The following is a 22,918-nucleotide window of genomic DNA, read 5'->3' on the forward strand; positions in this document are numbered from 1 at the left end:
ATACAGTGCATGTTAGGAGCTGTAGTTTAGCAACTGCTGGAGGCCCCCAGTTCATGTAATAAACATGTTTTTTGTCAATATATCAGTGATTCTTGGCTGCATAACTACAAATATCAGCAAGCATGCTATGTGATTGCTGGTAGTAGAAATTTCCTAAACTACAACTCCCAGCAATCACATACCAATGCATGCTGGTATTTCTAGTTATGCAAAAGCTATACACTATATATATATAAATATTTTTTTTATTTATTTTTATATATATATATATATATATATATATATATATATATATATATATATATATATATATATATATATATATATATATATATATATATATATATATATATGTGTGTGTGTGTGTGTGCATGTCTGTGTGTTGTAATAATCAGTGCCTCTTGCTGCATAACTACAAATAGCAGCATGCATGCTATGTTATTGCTTGTAGTTACAAGCTTACAAGTAGTTACAAGCTTGTAGCTTGTAGCTTGCATTACAATAAGGGTCTGTACATAGGGAAAGGTGTTTTACATACTGTAAAACACCTTTCCCTGTGTTACACAAAAAAACTTACTAAATTGCTTTGTGAATCTCCCTGTTAGTTACGGCAACGTAACTAACTACAGACAAGTTTGCACAGCCCAGCGAATCAGGGCTGTGCAAACGAAGAAGAAATGAATATTCAAAGTGTGGGAGTGACCCACAGGAGCCAGGGGCGGACACAGGAGGCCGGAGCAGACAGCGGGGAAGGCTGCAGAAGCGTGACGTTCGCGTGACGTTTCGTTACCAAGATGGCGCCGGCACAAAGAAGTTTGGGGTACGAAATTCATAGCCCAGAATGACTGGCCGAACTTCCGGTTTCTGAGAAGTCGGGGATTGCGGCAGATATGATAATGCAGGTGAATTACATTGTTATATACTTTTACAAGATGTTGCTAATTTTCAGAAAAAAATGCTCTGGAGTACTCCTTTAAGGATTTAGAGAAGACCTGTAAAGAAGAGTGGACCAAATTCCCTCCTGAGATGTGTGCAAACCTAGTCACCAACTACAAGAAACATCGTACCTCTGTACTTGCCAACAAGAGTTTCTCCACCAAGTACTAAATCATGTTTTTCTTGGGGATCACATAATTATTTTACTCACTGAACTGCAACTTAATTTATAGCATTTTTTTTATGTGTTTTTTTTGTTAAAGATTTTTGGTTGATATTCTGGGCCAGATCCACATATAATTGGATAGGCGCAGCGTTTTAGAGATACGCTACGCCATCGTATCTTACCTGGCTTTAAGTCAAATCCAGGAAGATTTCGCGCCATAAGTTACGGCGGCGTAGTGCATTTCTGGCGGCGGAATTCAAATTGGCGGGTAGGGGGCGTGATTCATTTAAATGAAGCGCGTCCCCGCGCCAATTGAACTGCGCATGCTCCGTTTTAAAATTTCCCGCCGTGCTTTGCGCGAAATGACGTGACTTACGTCCATCCCTATTCACGGACGACTTACGCAAAAAAAAAAAAAAATTCAAATTTCGACGCGGGAACGACGGCCATACTTTAACATGGCAAGTCTATCTATACGCCGCAAAATAGCAGCTTTAACTATACGCCGGAAAAAGCAGACTAGAGACGACGTAAGAGAATGCGACGGCCGCGCGTACGTTCGTGGATTGTCGGAAAAAGCTAATTTAAATAACGCGGAAAACTATGCGAACTCCACCCAGCGGGCGCCAAAGTATTGCACCTACGATACAAAGGCGTACGAAGCCTGTCGGATCAAACCCAGAAGCCGTCGTATCTTGGTTTGAGGATTCAAACTAAAGATACGACGCAGGTAATTTGAAAGTAAGCCGGCGTATCAGTAGATACGCTGGCGTACTCGCTATGTGGATCTGGCCCTCTGTCTCTATCATTTAAAATACACCTATGCAATTACCCTTCAGTTCTTTGTAAATGGGCAAACTTACAAAATCTGCAGGGATCAAATAATTATTTTCCCCACTGTACTAGCTGCATTGGGGATTTCATGCTCTACCCGTGCTTGTCTGGGTGTGCTGGGTGTGCTCAATTGCATGTGAGACGAGGACTGATAATTGTAAGCTCCCTGAGGGCAGAGACTGATGTGAATTTAAAAAATTTAAAGCACTGTGTAAATTGTCAGTGCTATATAAAGACCTGTAATAATTAGGAATACAAACACTCTGGGAAAGCGGAGAGTGGTGAGGTAACAGCCTTGTTTCTGCACCTGAGATGTGGTGTCATCTTGTCTCAATGTTGTGCAAGCATCTCTACACATGATATTTATCATATTTGTACTTCTCTCATTATTTATGGCACAGTAACAGTTCCATCATTACTCATAGCACATGAACCTTCCTGTCATGTGTGGCACAGGTTTATCAATCTTCTATCTATATTTCTGTCACTGTGACATCCCTGCTGAGTCCCTGTAACCACATAAACCAAAGATGATGACAAGAAGGTTTACATATTAGACACACCCTTCCAGAAGCCTCAACTGTGACATCTGATCATTATCAATCACATGCCAATTCCCAGAACACACAGATTTACCGAATACCTGCTCCCACTCCTATTACAATTTCAAAAGCCATTTTCAATAAATTTTCAATTATTTTGAAATCATGTGGCATGCCTCTTGCTGAAAGCTGTGGTTTGTCTTTCAGTGATGTACAAAACGGGAAGAGGAACCACAGCAGAAGGAATGCTGATTTATACATAATGAAAATTACTTGATATTGACATACTGTATATACAGTACTGTGCAAAATTTTTAGGCAGATTGAAGAAATGCTGTAAAGTAAGAATGCTTTCAAAAATATACCGTATTTATCGGCGTGTACCGCACACTTTTTTCCCCTTAAAATAAGGGGAAAATCGTGGGTGCGCGATATACGCCGATACCCGCTTCCCACGCTCAGTTTGAATGCCTGCGCCGACGTATACCGAGTGCAGTACACTCGGCTACATTCGGCCAGGCTCGGCTTCGCTCGTGCTCACGCATTAACGTCACAGAGCGTGAGCACGAGCGAAGCCGAGCCTGGCCGAATGTAGCCGAGTGTACTGCACTCGGTATACGTCGGCGGAGGCGTTCAAACTGAGCGCGGGAAGCGGCGATTCGACGGGGAGATAGCGCGGGAGAAGCCGGGAGGACACCACCGAAGCCGCAGACGGACGCCGGACCCGACGAGGCAGCCGATGGACGCCGCGCAAGACACCAAAACTGTAAGTACTAAAACATTTTTTTTACAGTAATTACGGTTCCACATTAGGGGTGCGCGCTATACCCCGGAGCGCGCAATACCCCGATAAATACGGTATATTTTAATTGATTGAAAATCTAAATCAACTCAATATGGGAGATTTCCTTTGACTTCCTGTTGTGTCTCTACGGCAAGAAGGTACATTTTCTCAGTGGTACACATTAAGAACCCTGTCACAGAGGTCTGGGTGTAATCTATTTAGCTCCTTCAAAGGGTTCCCACTGTCTTCTGATTAGCTGTAGAAGTAGTAAAGAGTGGTGTAGTCTGAAGCCCTGTACACAGGCTCGGTTTTCTCGGCGGTTAAAAAGTCAGCCGAGGAAAGCCGAGAATTTGGCAGGAAAACTGCCATGGAGCTTTGGCCGGGAATCCCGGCCTTGTGTATGCTCCATCAACACTGCCTCGCAGTGTTCCCCATAGGTAAGTAGTAGATCTGGCGGAAAAAAGAACGCCGGGAATCCCAACAAGAAAATAAAGAGCAGGTTCTCTATTTTCCCGCCGGGATTCCCGGCTGTTTTCCTGATGGGAAAATTGCGAGGAAGCATACACACGGCCGGTTTTCCCAGCCAAAAGCTCTCCTGGCAGTTTTTATGCTGGGAAAACCAGTTGTGTGCACAAGGCTTGAGAGAAGAAGAGTAGTTAGGGGTGTGAAAAGCATGACCTTGGCCCTCGTGGATGAACTAGGGCCTTGGCAGAGAAGATGTGAACTTTCCGTGAAGTGGTCGTCCCTTTCAGGGGAATACTGTCTTTACCTTGCCTAGTGAGGCATACCGTTTTAGTAGGCAAGAGTTCAAGACTTGACCAGCCATAAGGAAATTAACCCTGTTAAAAATGAATTGTTCTGTTGCAAAGATACATTCAGTAATAGGAGTTCACACAGGGGTTTCGTTATTCCTGTGTATTACAAGGTGACCTATACCTGGGGAGTAAGTACAGAGGCTGGCACGTTCAAGAAACTGGTGGTAGCCAAGAAAAGTGGGTCAGCCAGCCTTGCTGTAGTAAAGAGTACCTTGTCTGGACCATGTGTCTAGTAGCCCATGAAAAACCTGTTTGCAACCATGGGATCTGGTGGCCCTGCACAACCAAGTTGTGATTAGTGTTGAGCAGAATACGCCATATTCGATTTCGCGATATATCTCGAATATATAGTCGAATATTCGAGATATATTCGCTAAATTCGAATATTCGTGATATTTTATCGAAATGAAATGATTGCGAATTTTCGCTATTGCGAATGCGAAAATAATTGCGAATTTTCGATAACTGCGGTAGGAGCACTCTGATTGGCTCAGAATATTCTTGATATTTTTTCGAAATTTCGCAAAATGCGAATGCGATATTTACTGCGCAATTTCGACAAATGCTGTAGGAGCACTCTGATTGGCTCAGAATATTTGTGATATTTTACAATACAAAATAATTGCGAATATTCGGCAAATGCGGAAGGAGCACTCTGATTGGCTCAGAATATTCTTGATATTTTACAATACAAAATAATTGCGAATATTCGGCAAATGCGGAAGGAGCACTCTGATTGGCTCAGAATATTCTTGATATTTTACAATACAAAATAATTGCGAATATTCGGCAAATGCGGAAGGAGCACTCTGATTGGCTCAGAATATTCTTGATATTTTACAATAGAAAATAAAAAGTGTTTTGCATTGGTGGTGATTCTTTACTCTATCCATCTGTCACAGCCGTTTGTCAATCAAACACCTTGAAGATTGAACACGTTCATGCTGCATGCTTTGGACTTTTTTTCACTTCACATATCAAAGACATTTTTATGAAAGATTATTTTTCTATTATTGGGACTATATTTCTTTATATATTTGTTTCACTGTGTATTTCACAAGTTATTTGCGCTTGCTTATTTTATAATTTGCCCACATGTCTTGTCACTAGACATATTTTTTATTCTTGTAGAGCGACTCCATTTTCTGTCTTGTATTAATTTATGTTGTATAACATTTTTGAGTTGCTGCTGTATTCTCCCCTTTTTTTAAGGTATGCGCAATTTTTTCCTTCTTACAAAAAATAATAATATCAAACATACAAATATTCATAACAGAAAAATACACAAAGCCCCCCCCCTTTTGCATCAGAGACAATCAGAGTTCTCCTACCACAGTTATCGAAAATTCGCAATCATTTTCGCATTCGCATTAGCGAAAATTCGCAATTTTTTTTTTTCAATTCGGCAACATAAAAGGATCGCCTCAGCTTAGCTACTCGGCCCAGGGTCTCTAATCATACCAGCAATGCTTTTAGACGTCGATAGGATGTGATCTGTTTTAAAAATAAAATTGAAAAAATGCGAATATTCGGAATTGCGAATATTCACCGCGAAATTCGAAATATATCGCGAATACTCGAATATGCCATATTCGAGCCGAATATTCGCAATACGAATATTCGTGAGCAACACTAGTTGTGATAAGTAAGGGTGAGTTTACTGATAAGGCCAGTAGGCTAAGAAGAGTAGGCCAGAGCAATGGGAGAGGTTTCTAACATTCCTTGGTGCAAACTTTACAGTAGGCCCCAACATAGTAACTGGCAAAACAACCCACTGCTAGGGGGTGCTACACACAGCCTGCAAAACGACTCTTTCCAAAACTAAAGAAGAGTTCAGGTAGACATACACTTTAATTTCTTTGGGTAAAGATCTAAAATGTGAACCAAGGTTCCTTGACATCGTAACTAACAGCTGTCATGTTCATACACTACCTACTGGAATTTGACCTTCTGAAAGTGCCTGCTGGTAAAAATGTAAATTGCAGGAAAGAGATTATAAGGGTGGTACAGTTTTTCAGAACAGGTGGCACTGGTGACCTTAGTCATATGCATAAATGATTTACACAGTACAACACAGCTGTGAGCATGAGGACTTTTTCTTATGTATCTATGAACTCAGAAAGAGTCTGGGAAGTGTCAGGGTTCTTGAATCAGGGTCACAGATCAACAGAGTGGGCACAAGTGGGCCTTAGTTTCCCTTATCAGTGTAGTTTTGGGTCAGACAGCACGTGCATTTTTCCCCATTGCTTATGACCCCACAATCACCTGGGGCGCTGGGCGGTGTCACTGCACATAGCTGGCTGCTTGCCCTGCTGTGCTACAAATAATGAATGGAATATTTCAGCACTGATAAATCACCCACACGCTGTAATTAAAATTCCAGTGTAAATAAGACCTAGTTAATGACTTAATTATAGCTGTGTTTTATTTAGGTCCTAAAGCTTCATACAGAACAGAAAATGTGACATGAACCCAGGCTTTATCTTAGGATGCAATGGGGGAAATGTGGCTGGAAACTGTCCACTTTCTACACTCTGAACCATTTTTACTTTTTTTTTAAAGTAAATACTTAAAGTAGAATTCCAGGTTTACTTTGACTATAAATAATAAATTTGGGCCAAACTGGCAATAGCAAACTATTTCCATTGCTAAGTGAAGTGCCCGCTGTATGTGTTGTAATATACTGTAGTAATAAAAATACAAGACCTCCTAAATGGTGAAGCCTTTCAGGCCTAATAGCCTCACTTAGCAACGTCCTGGGAGTTTCAGGTCAGGCTTTATGAGGTATGTAAATGGCCTACACCTATAGCAAGGGCATTATTCAACTTTGGTCACTGCTGCACAGTTGGGGCCAGATCCACAAACGAATTACGCCGGCGTATCTATGGATATGCCGCGTAATTTTTAAAGTGCCCCGTCGTATCTTTGTTTTGTATCTACAAAACAAGATACAACTGAATCTGGGCTCGATCCGACAGGCGTACGTCTTAGTAGGCGGTCGGATCATAGGTGCATATTTACGCTGGCCGCTAGGTGGCGTTTCCGTCGAATTCCGCATTGAGTATGCAAATTAGCTAGATACGGCGATCCACAAACGTACGTCCGGCTGGCGAATTTTTTTACGTCGTAAGGCTTTTTTCGGCGTATAGTTACCCCTGCTATATGAGGCGTATCCTATGTTAAGTATGGCCGTCGTTTCCACGTCGAATTTTGAAAATGTTACGTCGTTTGCGTAAGTCGTTCGCGAATAGGGCTTTACGTATAATGACGTCAATGTCGTATGCATTGGCTTGTTCCGGTTTAATTTCGAGCATGCGCACTGGGATACCCCCACGGACAGCGCATGCGCAGTTGAAAAAAAAACGTCATTTACGTCGGGTCAAGACTTATTTACATAAAACACACCCCCATCACATCCATTTGAATTGCGCGCCCTTACACCGCCAAAGTTACACTACGCCGCCGTAACTTACGGCGTGAATTCTTTGAGGATACAGAAAAAAAAGCAGTAAGTTACGGCGGCATAGTGTATCAGAGATACGCTACGTCCGACGGAAATATGCGCCAGGGTACGTGGATCTAGCGCTTTGTCTTTAACTACAGATGTCCCGCCTTATCTGCATAGGCAGCGTTTGGTAAAGGTGAACTAACCCCTTAAAGGAGAAGTCCAGCCTGAGCTTTTTAGGCTGGGCTTCTCCTCTGGGTCACAGCAGTGAAATTCGTTATGTACTCCTGTGACCCGTTTTCAGCGAAGAGAAGTCTGAAGTCTTCTCCGGGAGAAGTGAGAACTGAGCCATTGGTAGTGTTCAGGGCTCAGTTCTCAGTGCAGAGGCGGCGGGGGACAGCTGCAGCATCGGTCTGATGCTCCATCCACCGAGGTAAGTATGATCAGCCAAAGAAAAAGAAAACCATACTTCTCTTTTAAGGATACTGTTGGCTTCACAGCCAACAGCCTCCTACCAACCAGTGATGGGGAGCCTGATGGGGAAGCTCAGACACTAGTTCCCATCAGGTCTAGTCTCACCTACTAAATGACTTCAGGCAGTGGGATGATTCTATAGACAATAGCAGGCTAAGAATTTATCCACTGTCTGCTATCAATTCTAATGCCGCGTACACATTTAAAATTTAAAATGATCGTGTGTGGGCTTCACATCGTTTTTTGTCTTCTAAAAAACGACCAAAAAAAAATTCAAACGTGCTTTAATTTTTTATGTCGTTTTTCAAAATGTCGTTTTTTGTGTCATTAAAATTGTGAGTGTGTGGGCTAAAACAACGTTTTAAACGACGTTTTAAACCAGCGCATGCTCAGAAGCAAGTTATGAGATGGGAGCTTGAATGGAACAGAGTGCGGTCGTACGTGTTGTACGTAACCGCGCTTTGCTAGAGCATTTTGAAAAAACTATGGTGCGTGGGCAACGTCGTTTTTTAAAATGAAGTTTGAAAAATTTCGTTTTTATTTCACGATTAAAAAACGACTGTGTGTATGCGGCATAAGGGGAGCAGACATGATGGGGAACTAGTGTGTGTGAATCCCTATCAGGTTCCCCCCACCCAGTTACAAGACACTTAAGTTTAAAATGTCTAAGGCCCCTTTCACATGAAGGTCCTCTTATCAGTTTTTTAGGCAGACATGATTGGACTCTCCATTCACTCGGTGGGTATAAATGACTTGTGTTAGTTTTCACCTGCCTACCTCCAATCCGATTCATGTCCACTAAAAAAAAAATGGAAAAATGAAAATGTCTGGGCAGAATGGATCAGAAGGAAGCCGGGTGTAAACGGACAGCTGTGGTGGGCACAGGTTGGCATCCCTGGTGGGCTCTAGTGGGCATCCTTGATGGGTCTGCACTGATAATGAATGCACAGACCCCCCTGTCAGGACAGCTACAGATCGTCTCTCCTCTACCCACTCTTTGTCAGCACGAATAGAGGAAAAGCTGATAAACGACACTTCCTGGTTACGATGTGACCAACTGTGATTGGACACAGCTGATCACATGGTAAAGAGCCTACGTCATAGGCTCTTTACCTAGATCGGAGGTGCAGTGTGTGAGTGACACACCGCAGTATCGATCGCCGTGCTGTGCACCCTCGTGGGTGCGCAAGAGCGGCTTATCCTTCTGGACGTCATATGACGCCCAGTCAGGATAATACAACCACCCTACAGCCATCATTCTGCATATGGTGGGCAGGAAGAAGATAAAAAGTAACAAATAAAAAAAAACAGTGGCTAGTAAATACCACCAAAATAAAGCTCTATTTCTTTCTAAAAATGTATATAAAATACATTTAAGTAAAATTTTGCAAAACAGAGTAACTGTCAGTCAAATTATCACAGCACTGAAAACTGAAAAATGGATTGGTAATGGTGTATTACAGGCTATAGTACTCAAATGGTTGCTATATCTATGCAGTTGTGGGTGAACAGTTGACCAAGGTGCATAATGGAATGATTTGCAAAGCTCTGTCCACTTTCTTACAATGAGGAATAAACCCCTTATTTAGCACTAGATTAGTGGAAGGCTTTTTGATTACACGTCCACATTATCTCTCTGGTTATACTGTCTTTTTCTTATAAATTCTTTCTGGTTTGCATAACTGTGGTTGTGGTAGGGTAGAGACTTTTTCTACGAAAAGGTTTCCTTTTCTTCTCAGTAAGGTGGGAGGAATGAAAAACAGAAATAAAAAAATACATATTAATAAAATCCCTCAGCAACCACAAGACAAGGCTAGAAGTTTAAGCTGACACCAGTAGGCTAGTGCCTCCTTTTTTACAACTGCAAAGTGTAAACCAAAAATACCATAATTCATTATTATGCACAGACCCAATAGGTTGGGTTTAAAAAAACAACTACATATCCCTTTAGAAAATGTAAAACACATTTTCATATGCACTACCCTGCACTATAGGATTAATCTTCATTCAAATTTGTGAAAAGAATGTCCTGCTTGGTCTGAACGCATTAGGAAACACCACTTGTTGACTTGTACCTACAAGTAAACTTATAATAAAACTTACCTGTAGGTACAAGGAAAAGTACACAGTTTAGGAGATATTTACTATTCCTGCAGTCTGTGACGTCACTGCACTCTGAAGAAATGGCATACTGAGTAGTTTCAATATTTCACCGAAGCCCCCCAACAGGGCTCCTAAAAAATTGTAAATATAAAAAACTACTGACACCAGTGGCGTAACTACCAGGGTCACAAGGGTCGCACTTGCGACCAGGCCCTGGCATTCTACCACTATGGGGGTTTTTTGGCGGTCAGGGGGGCCTTTATGGTTTCTTGCATCAGGGCCTTGAAGGTTCTAGTCACGTATCTGCTGTAATGCCACGTACACACGCTCAGAATTTCCGATGGAAAAAGTCAGATGGAATATTTTCATTGGATATTCCGAGCGTGTGTATGCCCCATCTGACTTTTTCCTTCCGAAATTACGACGGACTTAGAAAGAGAACATGTTCTTTTTTTTTCCCCCGATTGAAAAAAATTATATCGGAATTTCCGTTCGTCTGGATGCAATTCCGACGGACTAAAAACCATGCATTCTCGGAAACAATTCGACGCATGCTCGGAAGCATAGAACTTTATTTTCTCGGCTTGTCGTAGTGTTTTCAGGTCAGATTTTAGTGTGACCGTGTGTATGCAAGACAGCTTAAACGGAATTCCGGTCGTGTGTACACGCAAAAGGTGCACCTCTGTTACAACTCACTCATCAGCAATTGAGACTCTGCAGTGGTTCAGCCAGTGAGGGAGAGAATTCAAGCAAGAAAGGTGGCAATTATATTTTAGCCACTGGCCAGTGTCACGCTGCCTTTAGTACGAATTTGGGGCACTGACCGAGGGAGTCTTACATTTTCCCTTACAAAAGTGAAAACAATTTGTATAAAATTGAGTTCTGAAGTAAGTAAAAATGGGTTTTCCCTGAGGAAAGAAGAGTTTCCAGGTCCACCTCTCTACGGTGCTTGCCTGGTATCTCTTGTTATATAGGTTTAGAATATAAAGAATTTATAAAAATGTATGGCAACGTCAAAAATTGTTACTTATAATGTTCAAGGGCTTAATAGCCCTAATAAGCGATACCTGGCTTTGCAGGAGGTGAGGAGAATGCTTGCTAACATAGTGTTCCTTCAGGAAACCCATTTGAAGGAGTCATCTAGGTCCCGATTGAACTCAAAGGATTTTCCTATGTGGATCCATAGTTATTCTTCCAATAAAAGATCAAAAGGAACTGCGATAGGCTTTAATAAAAATACACGGTTTACATTAGAAGCTATGGAATCGGACCCTGACGGAAGAAAACTCTTCATTAAAGGCTCCTTATTTAATATGAAGTATACTTTGGTAAATGTCTATTGCCCTAATATTCGCCCTGCAGTGTATTTGAGGAAAATCCTGAATAGACTGGAGGGCTTTAGAGAGGGTAAGGTAGTATTGGAAGATGACCTTAATTTTGTTTTTGACCCAGTATTAGACACACAACCGGTCTCATTAAGGTCGGAGGGAAAATATCTCAGAGCAATTAAACATAAATGATATCAAATGCAATTGGTAGAGCCCTGGAGGATATTAGACCCAAGAGACAAGGATTTTTCATTTTACTCATCTGTACATAAGTCCTATTCTAGACTAGACCATATTCTTCTGGATCATCGGCTATTGGAGGGACTTAGAAGGGCAGAAATTAAATCAATAACGCTCTCTGACCATGCTCCAGTTGAGATACCTTTGGATCTAGGGGAGATCCCACTTGGTCAGAGAGTGTGGAGATTAGATGAATCCCTCTTAAAGGATATTAAGATAGCTGATGACCTGGAAAAGGATATGTGTCTTTTCTTTAAAGAAAATGTGGCCCCATCGATTTTATGGGAAACTCATGGCCCTGTATCCATTTACAATAAAACGGAAGGGTATGAAATACTTAGGGATAGCTCTGTCAAATATAGAAAGGGATTTATATGAGGACAATTAAAACCCCCTTATTAAATAAAATAAAATCAGAACTTAAAGGATATCGGATAGATAAAATATCCTGGTTGGGTAGAATAAACATTATTAAGATGATGATACTGCCTAAAGCTCTGTACATATTCCAAGAACTCCCAATTAAAATTCCAGATATTTACTTTCAAATAGTGGGGAAAATAATAAGGAGATTCATATGGAAAGAAATAAAGGCCCACGTTTCAGCTGAGATTTTGACTGGTCCTAGACATGAGGGAGGATTAAAGCTATCAGATCTTTGAAAGATACTATGAGGCAGCTGTACTAAAAAGAGGATAACCGATTGGTTTCAGGAGGAAGGACAAAAGAAAAAGTGGGTAGGAATAGAAGAGAACTTAAGTAAAAAGGACCTGGGAAAGAGAATATGCATCCCAAAACAATATAGGAGTTTTTCTATTGATTTTCCTTCAATAACTAAAGAAACCTTTAGAATATGGGACAGAGTATGTAAAGTAAAAAAATGGCCCTATAATAGTCCCCAGTTGCCCCTTACGGGTACGGATTACTTCCCACCAGGAAAGGGCGGTGGTCTGTATCTGAGCTGGGCAACTGCGGACACATTAAAATTTAAGGATGTATTGAAAAGTAATATCCTGTGACCCTTGTAAGAATTACGAGAAAGGTTTGGATCTAATGTAGGGGACGACTGGAGGTATAGACAGATCCAGCATTTTGTAAACATATTACCGAAACCCCTGCGTGCTTTGAATGAGCCAAATCCATGGGAGAAGCTCATAGATCGGAAGGGTTCAGGTAGGCAGGGGATATCGAATATATACGGGATACTGACCCCTTCCAGGGGTCCAGAGACACTGAAACTGCTGGATAGTTGGGAAAAATAATTAAATCAAACCATAACTGAGGATAAGAAGGGATTAGTCCTGGACTATGTCCATTCTACATCAATAGATGCAAAAGTAAAAGAGATAAATTAGAAGCTCTTAACTAAATGGTACTGTGTCCCAATGAAACTCCATAGAATAAATAGGGAGACATCGCCTCTCTGTTGGCAAGACTGTGGGATGGAGGGAACCCATGCCCACATATGGTGGCAGTGCCCCTTGATACAGATATTCTGGGGAGAGGTATTAAGTCTGATAAAGAAGATAAGTGGACTGGAGGTGAAACGGGACCCTTGGTACTGTCTGTTTCATGATACAAGGTTATCAAGGAAGAAATATAGAATGTCTCAGATCCCTTACCTACTGAATGGAGCTAAAGCAGTAATACCAAAGAATTGGAAAAAATTAATGTAGACCAAGATTTGATAAAACCTGGGGAGGCTGGAGAGAGTTTAAGGAAACCAAAGTTTTTATTGATGGACTGGGGCATTAGGGAAGTAGGGGTTTAGGCCCCCCTTTTTTTTCACTAAATTTCTATCAACACATATTAATATGAGTATATTTCCCCCCCCCTTTTTTTCTTTCTCCAGGCACAAGGCACATTTTAGAGAGGAGTGATCCTAGTTTTTTAGACTTGAACACGTGATATATTATATACTCCTTTCCTTTCCCCTCCCCGTACAGGCACGTTGCACTTTAGGGAACACTGATTCTAGTATCTAGTCCTAGACCCTAAGCACATAATATATAATTTCACCCTTTTCCCTTTCCCCCTACCTCTCCACTAATTTCTATTAACACATATTATTATGAGTCTAAGTTTCTTTTTTCTTTTTTTCCCTCTCTTTCCCCTTTTTTTTTCTTTTTTTGGGTCACTGTTTGTATTTATAGAGAATAAATTCTAGTACTCTAGATCTTAATTACACAATGAATTCTACATTTAGTATTCCTTATCACTCTGTATTTGCACTTTAAAGAACACTGGCTTTAGTACTCTAGATCCTTAAATACATAATATACACAATTTTCTCCTTCCCCCCCCCCCCTTTTTTTCTTCTCTTCTTTTTCCTCTCTCTCTCTCTTTTCTACTCTCTCATCCTTCCCCTCCTCTATCCCATATCCCTTCAGTGTCCCCTTAAGCTTGGGAAATAGAACATAGGGGGCCAGATTCACAAAGAGATACGACGGCGGATCTCCTGATCCGCCGTCGTATCTCTGAGTCCAGCCGGTCGGATCTATGCGACTGATTCATAAGAATCAGTTCCGCATAGATCTCCCTTAGATCCGACTGGTGTAAGTGACTTACACCGTCGGATCTTAGGCTGCAATCTCCCACCGGCCGCTAGGTGTCGCCTCGGTCTTTTACGCGTCGGATATGCAAATGAGGAGAACCGCCGATTCAGAAACGAACGCCCACCCGTCGCTTTTTTTTTACGTCGTTTGCGTTCGGCTTTTTCCGGCAGATAGTTACCCCTGCGGGGTAGCTAATGTTAAGTATGGCCGTCGTTCCCGCGCCGAGTTTCAAATTTTTACGTTGTTTGCGTAAGTCGGTCTGGAATACGGATGGCCGCAATTGACGTTGCCGCCGAAAACAATGACGTCCTAGCGACGTCATTTGGAGCATGCGCACTGGGAAATTTCGCTGGCGGCGCATGCGCAGTTAAATCGGCGCGGGAACGCGCCTGATTTAAATTGTACACTCCCCCTAGCCGCGGAATTTGAATTCCGCCGGGGGAGTTACGATCCGACGGTGCAATTTTCGAGGTAAGTGCTTTGTGAATACTGCACTCGCCTCGCAAAAGTGCACCGGCGGATCGTAAATCACATAGATTAGCGGATCTTTAGATCCACGTAATCTATGTGAATCTAGCCCAGGGAGTTTAACTTCTAGATAAGTCAGTTACAGGAGGAGTAGACTACTTAGTACAATGTTCTAATGCTGGAATGATATTTTTTTATATAGCGTGTATATTGAGACCGTCTATGTATTGTCTATGTATTGTATGTATTAATGTTTAGAGTGTGTATATATTAATTTGTAATGGAAAAGTTTAATAAAGAAAATTTGATAAAAAAAATATATAATTTTCATTTTAATTCATTTTGTCTCAAAAGTACCCATTTCACAATCTGCAAAATTTGTCTAAACCCGAAACTCTCGTTTCTACTCACTGAGTTTATTTTTTGTAATGCAATTTGTAGATGTGCTGTTGGGTTGTATTTATGTTAGTTGATACATTTTTTACTTTAATGTTGTTTGTATTTATGCTTGTTATCCTATTTTTTTATATATTTGATCATTATTTGCCTATTTTGTTCTTGCAGTCTTTTCCTTTTTTCACTGGTTTTCAATATCTGTGGAAAAAAATAAATGTTAAGGCTAACAAGGGGCTTTTTTTGGCACAGGAAACTTTCACAATAATAAGGACGCGATTGCGCCAATAAAAAACACCCTCCATTTTTACTTCCTTATTGACTAGTTGCTCAATTTTTACTGAAATTTTTACTGAAATTTTGAGAATGTGAAATTGTTTAATCTCACTCATCCTCAGTCTTTGAGCTTACAGCCCACTCTATAAGTTGATGGGAAGAAAGCTTGTAGGTAGGGTAGAAGAACTCAGGCAGGCGGAATTGGCATTGAACTGAATCGCATTGTCTTATTCCTTTTGTTCAACACCCTACAGCAGAACAGAGATGAATGAATCACAAAAGTATGTATACTTTGTAGTCTTTTGGCAGATAAAACAACTCTTTGAGTATATATACATTTCAACAGTACACAGCTGTTTGGCTGGAGCCACATTTTAAGGTTAGATCAGTATATCTCAGGAAGTAAATTTTTGTTGAATACACAGCTGCATTGTATGGAAACTGTAATACATTGAAAGTAAAATTACAGCTGTGGAAGTCATGTGCATGCAAATACCACCAAGCCAACACTGAGTGGACAGTACGAGCGTTTCTTACCATATTTCCTTGCTTGACGCAATAGCCGCTCTTCAGAACAGAGTGCGAGGGCATATGTTTATTCACAGGTATGTAGCTTTGAGTGGGCTGGAGAGACATATGAGGGGCCGATTCAGTTGGCTTGACATCGGGACACTCACCTCCGTTCTGAAAAACAAATGTCAACAGTCACTATTTGACATAAAGATTAGCAAACTATGGATGGCGTATCCTTCTCCATTATTATAGAAGAACCTAAGGGGCAATAGGACAGCGCACAACGGGCAAAGTTTTGATGACTTCATAGGTCGAGCCCCATTGCAAGTGTGATGGAGAGATTTTAAGCTCATGTTTGATATTTTGTTGCTTGAGTTAATCTTAAAGAGACTCTGTCACCAATTTAAAAATTGTGAGCAAAAGCACAAATACATTTTAAATATTTTACTTGGTGTTTTTCTTTCTAAATGATTTAACACAGTTTTAGACACATCAAAATCTGGTGCGATAGATGCAGTAGCTATTCTAAATGAATTCTCAAAGTGCTCATTAAATATTTTGGTTTTAATTTTGCCCTACATATGCTTCATCCTTGAAATAAGTTGCTCACAAATATAGGTGCTGCTGAAAACCGATGACATGAATATTGCGTGATTGTGAAGAGTGGGAGATTTTTCTTTGGGAAGATAAAACGTATAAAAGCCCAGTAAAGAGACATGTGATGTACCGCCTGGCACCCTGCCTGGGTGACTCTACCAAGATACAGCTTCCTTCACTCTGGAACCAGGAACCAGGTATTATAGCTGAGAATTGCACCCAAGAACTAGACGACACTAGCTTAGGTGCAAACTGGAACTCTTTATTGAAAACTCACCCAGAATTTACACCACTCAAAAGCAGATAGACGCTTGATCACATAACCCTAAACAATGCAAACTTTAAACAGTGATATCATCAGTACATAAGGCTAAATTCACACCGGCATTAAAATCAGGCATTTGAAAGATGTTCAAAATGCCCCTCAAATACCTATGCACAAGTTACAATAGACAGCATACAGTGATGTTCACACTAACAAAACAAGAAGCGTTGCCTCAAAATTGAAGCCTCATGTCGAGTCAGGAGGCGTTTGAAGCCTTTCAATGCCTCCCAATCAAATCTATAAAAACGCTTTCCAAATTCTCTGGCAGGCAGTTGTGGCGCAGATGCAGGGCGCTAAGATTAGTTATTGAGTTTGCCCACTCTTTGCAGCTATAACGGCTTCAACTCTTCTAGGAAGGCTGTCCACAAGGTTTAGGAGTGTGTCTTTGGGAATGTTTGATCATTCTTCCAGATGCGCATTTGTGAGGTCAGGCACTGATGTTGGACAAGAAAGCCTGGCTTGCAGACTCTGCTCTAATTCAACCCAAAGGTGTTCTATTGGGTTGAGATCAGGACTCTGTGCAGGCCAGTCAAGTTCCTTCATCCCAAACTCACTCATCTATGTATTTATGGACCTTGTTTGTGCACTGGTGCGCAGTCATGTTGCAACAGGAAGGGGCCATCCCCAAACTGTTCTCACAAAGTTGGGAGCACGAAATTGTCCAAAATGTCTTGATATGCCAACGCCTTAAGAATTCAACCTAACCCCTTAAAAACAACCCCACAACATAATCCCCCCCTCAGCAAATGATTTGGACCAGTGCACAAAGCAAGGTCCATAAAGACTTGGATGAGTGAGTTTGGGATGAAGAAACTTGACTGGCCTGCACCCAACCTGATATAAAACCTTTTGGGATGAATTTGAGCGGAGACTGCGAGACAGGCCTTCTCGTCCACATCAGTGCCTTACCTCACAAATGCGCTTCTGGAAGAATTGTTAAACATTCCCATAGACACGCTCCAAAACCTTGCGGACAGACTTCCTAGAAGAGTTGAAGCTGTTATAGGGTGGGCAAACTCAATATTGAATCCTACGGACTAAGACTGGGATGCCATTAAAGATCATGTGTGTGTAAAGGCAGGCGTCCCAATACTTTTGGTAATATAGTATATGTTAAATGCACATATTATCACATGAAAAGAGTTTTTTGAAATGAATTGTCTGGGACAGGGTCTCTAGTGATTCTTGATAAAGTTGAAAAATGCTTCGGTACATTATATATTCGTAAAAGTAGGACCTAATTACTAAAATCTCATATAATATTTAACATGTTATTGTAATTTCAAAAGTAATTTTTAAGCTTTTCAAATCTGCAGTTTTCATTTAGATAATACTTAGTAATCCTATCATATAGTACATTGTTCAAGTAATTCTTGTTGTGGGGCGACAACGCTTTGTCTTTCAATTAGTCCCCCATGTTATCACCCTGTCACATGCACCTCCATTGGAGACTATAACTGCCAATGCAGACACTCAGTACATAGACATTGTTCCTTGTTGTACAGTTTGGTATGTGGAAGGAAGATGTCCCCAAGAACTAAATAGTTGTATGTATACTCCATTTTAGGGGTACTTTAAACATTCTAAACAAAGGGCCAGATCACAGTCCCCAAGACTACAGGGGGGCAAATTGTGGTCGGTAAGAGTAGAAAACTCAGTGGTCAGCAAAAATATACAATATCCTTGGTGGTTGGTGAAAAAAAAAAACTACTGCCTGTTACCTCGTACACACATACGGGATTCCCGGCAGTAAAAAGTCAGCTGGAAATCCCGAGGGAAAAATCGAGAATCTGCTCGGTAACTTTCACCCTGTACACACAAAAGGGTTTTCCCGTCGGGAAAACTGTGGTGAGAGCTTTGGCCGGGAATCCCAGCCGTGTGTATACTCCATTGCAGTTTTTCCCATAGGAAAACTGCCGGGAAAAAGACTGCCGGGAAACCCGGCGGGAAAAAAGAGAACATGTTTGCCTCGTACACAGAACCGTTTTTTCCATCGTTTAAAAAAACAATGGTTTTCCCGATGGAATTCCTCTCAAGCCTGCCTTGCATACACACGGTCACACAAAAGTCCTGCGAACTTTTGACTGCCAAGAACACGGTGACTTAAAAGACTACAACAAGCCGACAAAATGAAGTTCTATGCTTCTGAGCATGCGTCGAATTGTTTCCAAGCATGCACGTTTTTTTTCCCGTCAGAAAAGCATACAGACGGACAGTTTTCCCGCCAGGATTTTTTTCTGATGGGGGAAAAAAGAAATCCTGCTCTCTTTTTTTGTCCGGCAGTTTTCCCGTCGGAAAAACTGCGATGGAGCATACACACGGCCGGGATTCCCAGCCAAAAGCTCTCATCGCACGTTTTCCGACAGGAAAACCAGTCGTGTGTACAAGGTATGTGGCTAATAAAGGAAGGAATAATGCTTTATTCTTGGTTTCAGTGCCTCGTCATTGATGTCAGTGGATGTCAGTCCAAAGGAGATCGAAGATTTGCAGTCCAGGGACCTCGCCTGTGGAATGCACTACCAACCAGCATCCGACTGGAGTCGGACCACTTGGCCTTCAGGAGAAAGATTAAAACCCATCTCTTCTGAGGTCAAGGGGTTCCTTACCCATGAAATGGATACAGCGCCCAGAGGCGATTCAGTTTGCATGTGTTGCGCTTTACAAGTTTCTCACTCACTCACTCACTCAGTGGGACAAATAGTATTCCATCATTGGCGTCGATGTGAGGAATAGTGCTCCTTTGTTGGTGTCAGTGGAAGGAAAGGTGGCCCATCATTGGTACCAGTGGAAGGAATATTTTTTGTGTCATTGGTATCAGTGGGAGTAAGAGTGTCCCATTGTTGGTTTCAGTTGGAGGAAGAGTGTCCCATTGTTGGTGTCAGTGGGAGGAACAGTGTCCCATTGTTAGTGTCAGGGAGATGAATATTGCCCTAGGGGTCATTTTAAAGCAACGGGCTTTAGTTTGGGGACCACTGCTCTATCCCATGCCACAATAAGACTGCAGCTCAATTTTTTTCAACTACAACAGCATTTAAATCCCAGTAGTAGCATATGAGAAAATTATGCAAATCAAATCAGGGTGGCTCAAATTAGTAGGTGATAATTGTTATATTTTTATTTTTGTAAGCCTACCCTCATCAGAGCAGAAAACTCCTATGCTTGTCAGTATGAGCTACCCTTCGTGTGGTCCGACACACCCCAACACCCCCTTCCTCCTGCTGAGTCCTACTGTGTTACATTTAACAATGAGGAGCACAGAATCATGCATGTTGATCTTCTGTGTCACGTAGAGGAGAAAATAAATAATGTTGTAGAATGGCATACATTCACAGATTTCTTCCTCATTTAATCAGATCTTTCAACTTGCCCAAAAGATGGTCAAGATTGTAGTGGCTGCTTAGTCCATTGCCAATGGCTAGTCATTCCAGTTTCCATAAAATATGAAAGATCATTGACTAGAGTACAGGAGAACCAGAATGACACACCACTGGGCTTTGCAGGTATATTTCTGTGTGTATACATACATGACCAACCTGGTTCAGAGGTGTTTGCACAACCACTCCACCAATTATTTCCATCTTGTATGGGACTGGTGTATTTTTCTCTGCAGGGCCTGTAGATCCTGTCTCAGACAATTGAGTGCAACCTGGTCGAGGTACCTGAAAACAAGAGAAAAATCCAGGTTTATAATAATATATTATGCTTACATCAGGGAAAGTGATCATTACCTGCAGTGCTTTAACGAATTGTCATTAGTGTAGGACACATGTGTCCAACACAAGGTCTGTGGGCCAAATTCACCCCTCCAGGCCATTTCGTGTGGCCCTCGCACCTCTACTGCAGCTGTGGCACCCCCTCGTTTACATGCAGAAATTAATTTTTTGACCCCCTGCAGATTTTGCAATTTTGCCCACATACAAAGAAATGAAGGGTCTATAATTTTTATCATAGGTGTGTTTTAAATGATAGGGACAGAATATCAACCAAAAATCCAGAACAAAAACACATGATACAAATGTTATAAATGAAGTTGCAGTTCAATGAGTAAAGTAAGTATTTGATCCCCTACCAACCAACAATAATTCTGCCTCCCACGCACACAGGTGCTCCAAATGACAACTCGTTATGTGTATAAAAGACACCTGTCCACAAAATCTTTCTTCCATTGAAACCTGACCATCATGGGCAAGACCAAAGAGCTGTCAAAGGACGACCGGGACAAGATTGTAGACCTGCACAAAGCTGGAATGGGCTACAAGACCATCAGTAAGAAGCTTGGTGAGACGGAGGCAACTGTTGAAGCGATTATTCACAAATGGAAGTAATACAAAATAACCATCAATTGCCCTCGTCTGGAGCTCCATGCAAGGTTTCCCCTCATGGGGTAAGGATGATCATGAGAAACGTGAGGGATCAGCCCAGAACTACATAGGAGGAAATTGTGAATGACCTCAAAGCAGTTGGAACCACAGTTACCAAACAAACCATTGGTAACACAATAAGCCACCATGGATTGAAATCATGCAGCCCCCGTAAGGTCCCCCCTTCAAGAAGTCACACATGTACAGGCCCAACTGAAGTTTGCCAATGAATATCAAAATGATTCAGAGAAGGATTGGGAGAAAGTGTTGTGGTCAGATGAGACCAAAATTTTGCTTTTTGGCATTAACTCGACTTGCGGTATTTGGAGGAAGAAAAATGCTGACTATGACCATAAGAACACCATCCCTACAGTCAAGCATGAAGGTGGAAACATGTTGCTTTGAGGCTGTTTCTCTGCTAAAGGTATGGGTCGACTGTGCTGCAGGGCCATGTATTGTAAAATCTTGGATGAGAAGTATTGTAAAATCTTGGATGAGAACTAGGGTTGCCACCTCATCCCTTTAAAACAGAACACATATGAATTACACAGGTTCTGTGGCTGATTAAGGTGGTAATTGAACTCAAGTGGAGCCTTATCTAAATTAAATTAGCCACAGAACCTGTGTAATTCATATGTGTTCTGTTTTAAAGGGATGAGGTGGCAACCCTAATGAGAACGCTCTTCCTTCACCCAGAACACTGAAGATGGGTCGTGGATGGGTCTTCCAGCATGACAATGACCCAAAATATACCACCAAGGCAACAAAGGAGTAGCTCAAGAAGAAGCACATTCAGGTCATGGAGTGGCCAAGCCAGTCTATAGACCTTAATCCTATAGAAAATTTATGGAGGGAGCTGAAACTTCGAGTTGCCTAGCAACAGCCAAGAAACCTTAAAGATTTAGAGAAGTTGTGTGCAAACCTGTTAACCAACTACAAGAAACGTCTTACCTCTGTGCTTGCCAACAAGGGTTTCTTCACCAAGTACCAAGTCATGTTTTGCTTGGGGATCAAATACTTATTTTCCCTCACTGAACTGTAACTCAATTTATAACATTTGTATCATGTGTCTTTTCTGGATTTTTGGTGGATATTATAAGTCTCTATCATTTAAAATACACCCATGATAAAAAAAATGATGGACCCTCCATTTCTGTAAGTGGATAAAATGACAAAATCTGCAGTGGATCAAATAATAATTTGTAATGAGTAGATACATTCATATAGTCTAATGTCGCGTACACACGATCATTTTTCGGGTTGTAAAAAACAACGTTTTCAGGCTCTAGAAAAAACAACGTTTTTTTCAACTTCATCATTAAAACGGCCTTGCCTACACACGATCGTTAAAAAAAAATGCTCTAGCAAAGCGCGGTGACGTACAACATGTACGACGGCACTATAAAGGGGAAGTTCCATGCGGATGACGCCACCCTTTGGGCTGCTTTAGCTGATTCCGTGTTAGTAAAAGACGATTCGCGATTTTCTGTCTGTTACAACGTGATGAATGTGCTTACTCCATTACGAACGATAGTTTTACCAGAACGAGCGCTCCCGTCTCATAACTTGCTTCTGAGCATGCGCAGGTTTTTCACGTCGTTAAAGCCCACACACAATCATTTTTTACAACCCAAAAAACGACAACGTTTAAACCGTCATGAAAAAATAGAGCATGTTAAAAAAAAAATTTGCCCATTTTTCAGAACCCGAAAAATGCTCTGAAGCCCACACACGATCATTTTAAATTACATTTTTAAAAAACG

The 22,918-nt window shown here is 41.4% G+C and overlaps 1 protein-coding gene across 1 annotated transcript in view; it reads right to left on the reverse strand.

Moving 5' to 3' along the window:
• PLEKHA2 (pleckstrin homology domain containing A2) overlaps positions 1 to 22,918 on the reverse strand; it is a 105,119-nt gene that overhangs the window by 23,177 nt on the left and 59,024 nt on the right. Inside the window, exons 6-7 of the mRNA XM_040346242.1 lie at positions 20,328 to 20,453; positions 15,897 to 16,043 (exon numbers count right to left, since the gene is read on the reverse strand). Of these exons, the coding sequence (XP_040202176.1) occupies positions 15,897 to 16,043; positions 20,328 to 20,453 (273 nt within the window). The remainder of the gene's footprint in view (positions 1 to 15,896; positions 16,044 to 20,327; positions 20,454 to 22,918) is intronic.

Source organism: Rana temporaria, chromosome 3 (assembly GCF_905171775.1).
Source record: "Rana temporaria chromosome 3, aRanTem1.1, whole genome shotgun sequence".
Lineage (NCBI taxonomy): Eukaryota > Metazoa > Chordata > Amphibia > Anura > Ranidae > Rana > Rana temporaria.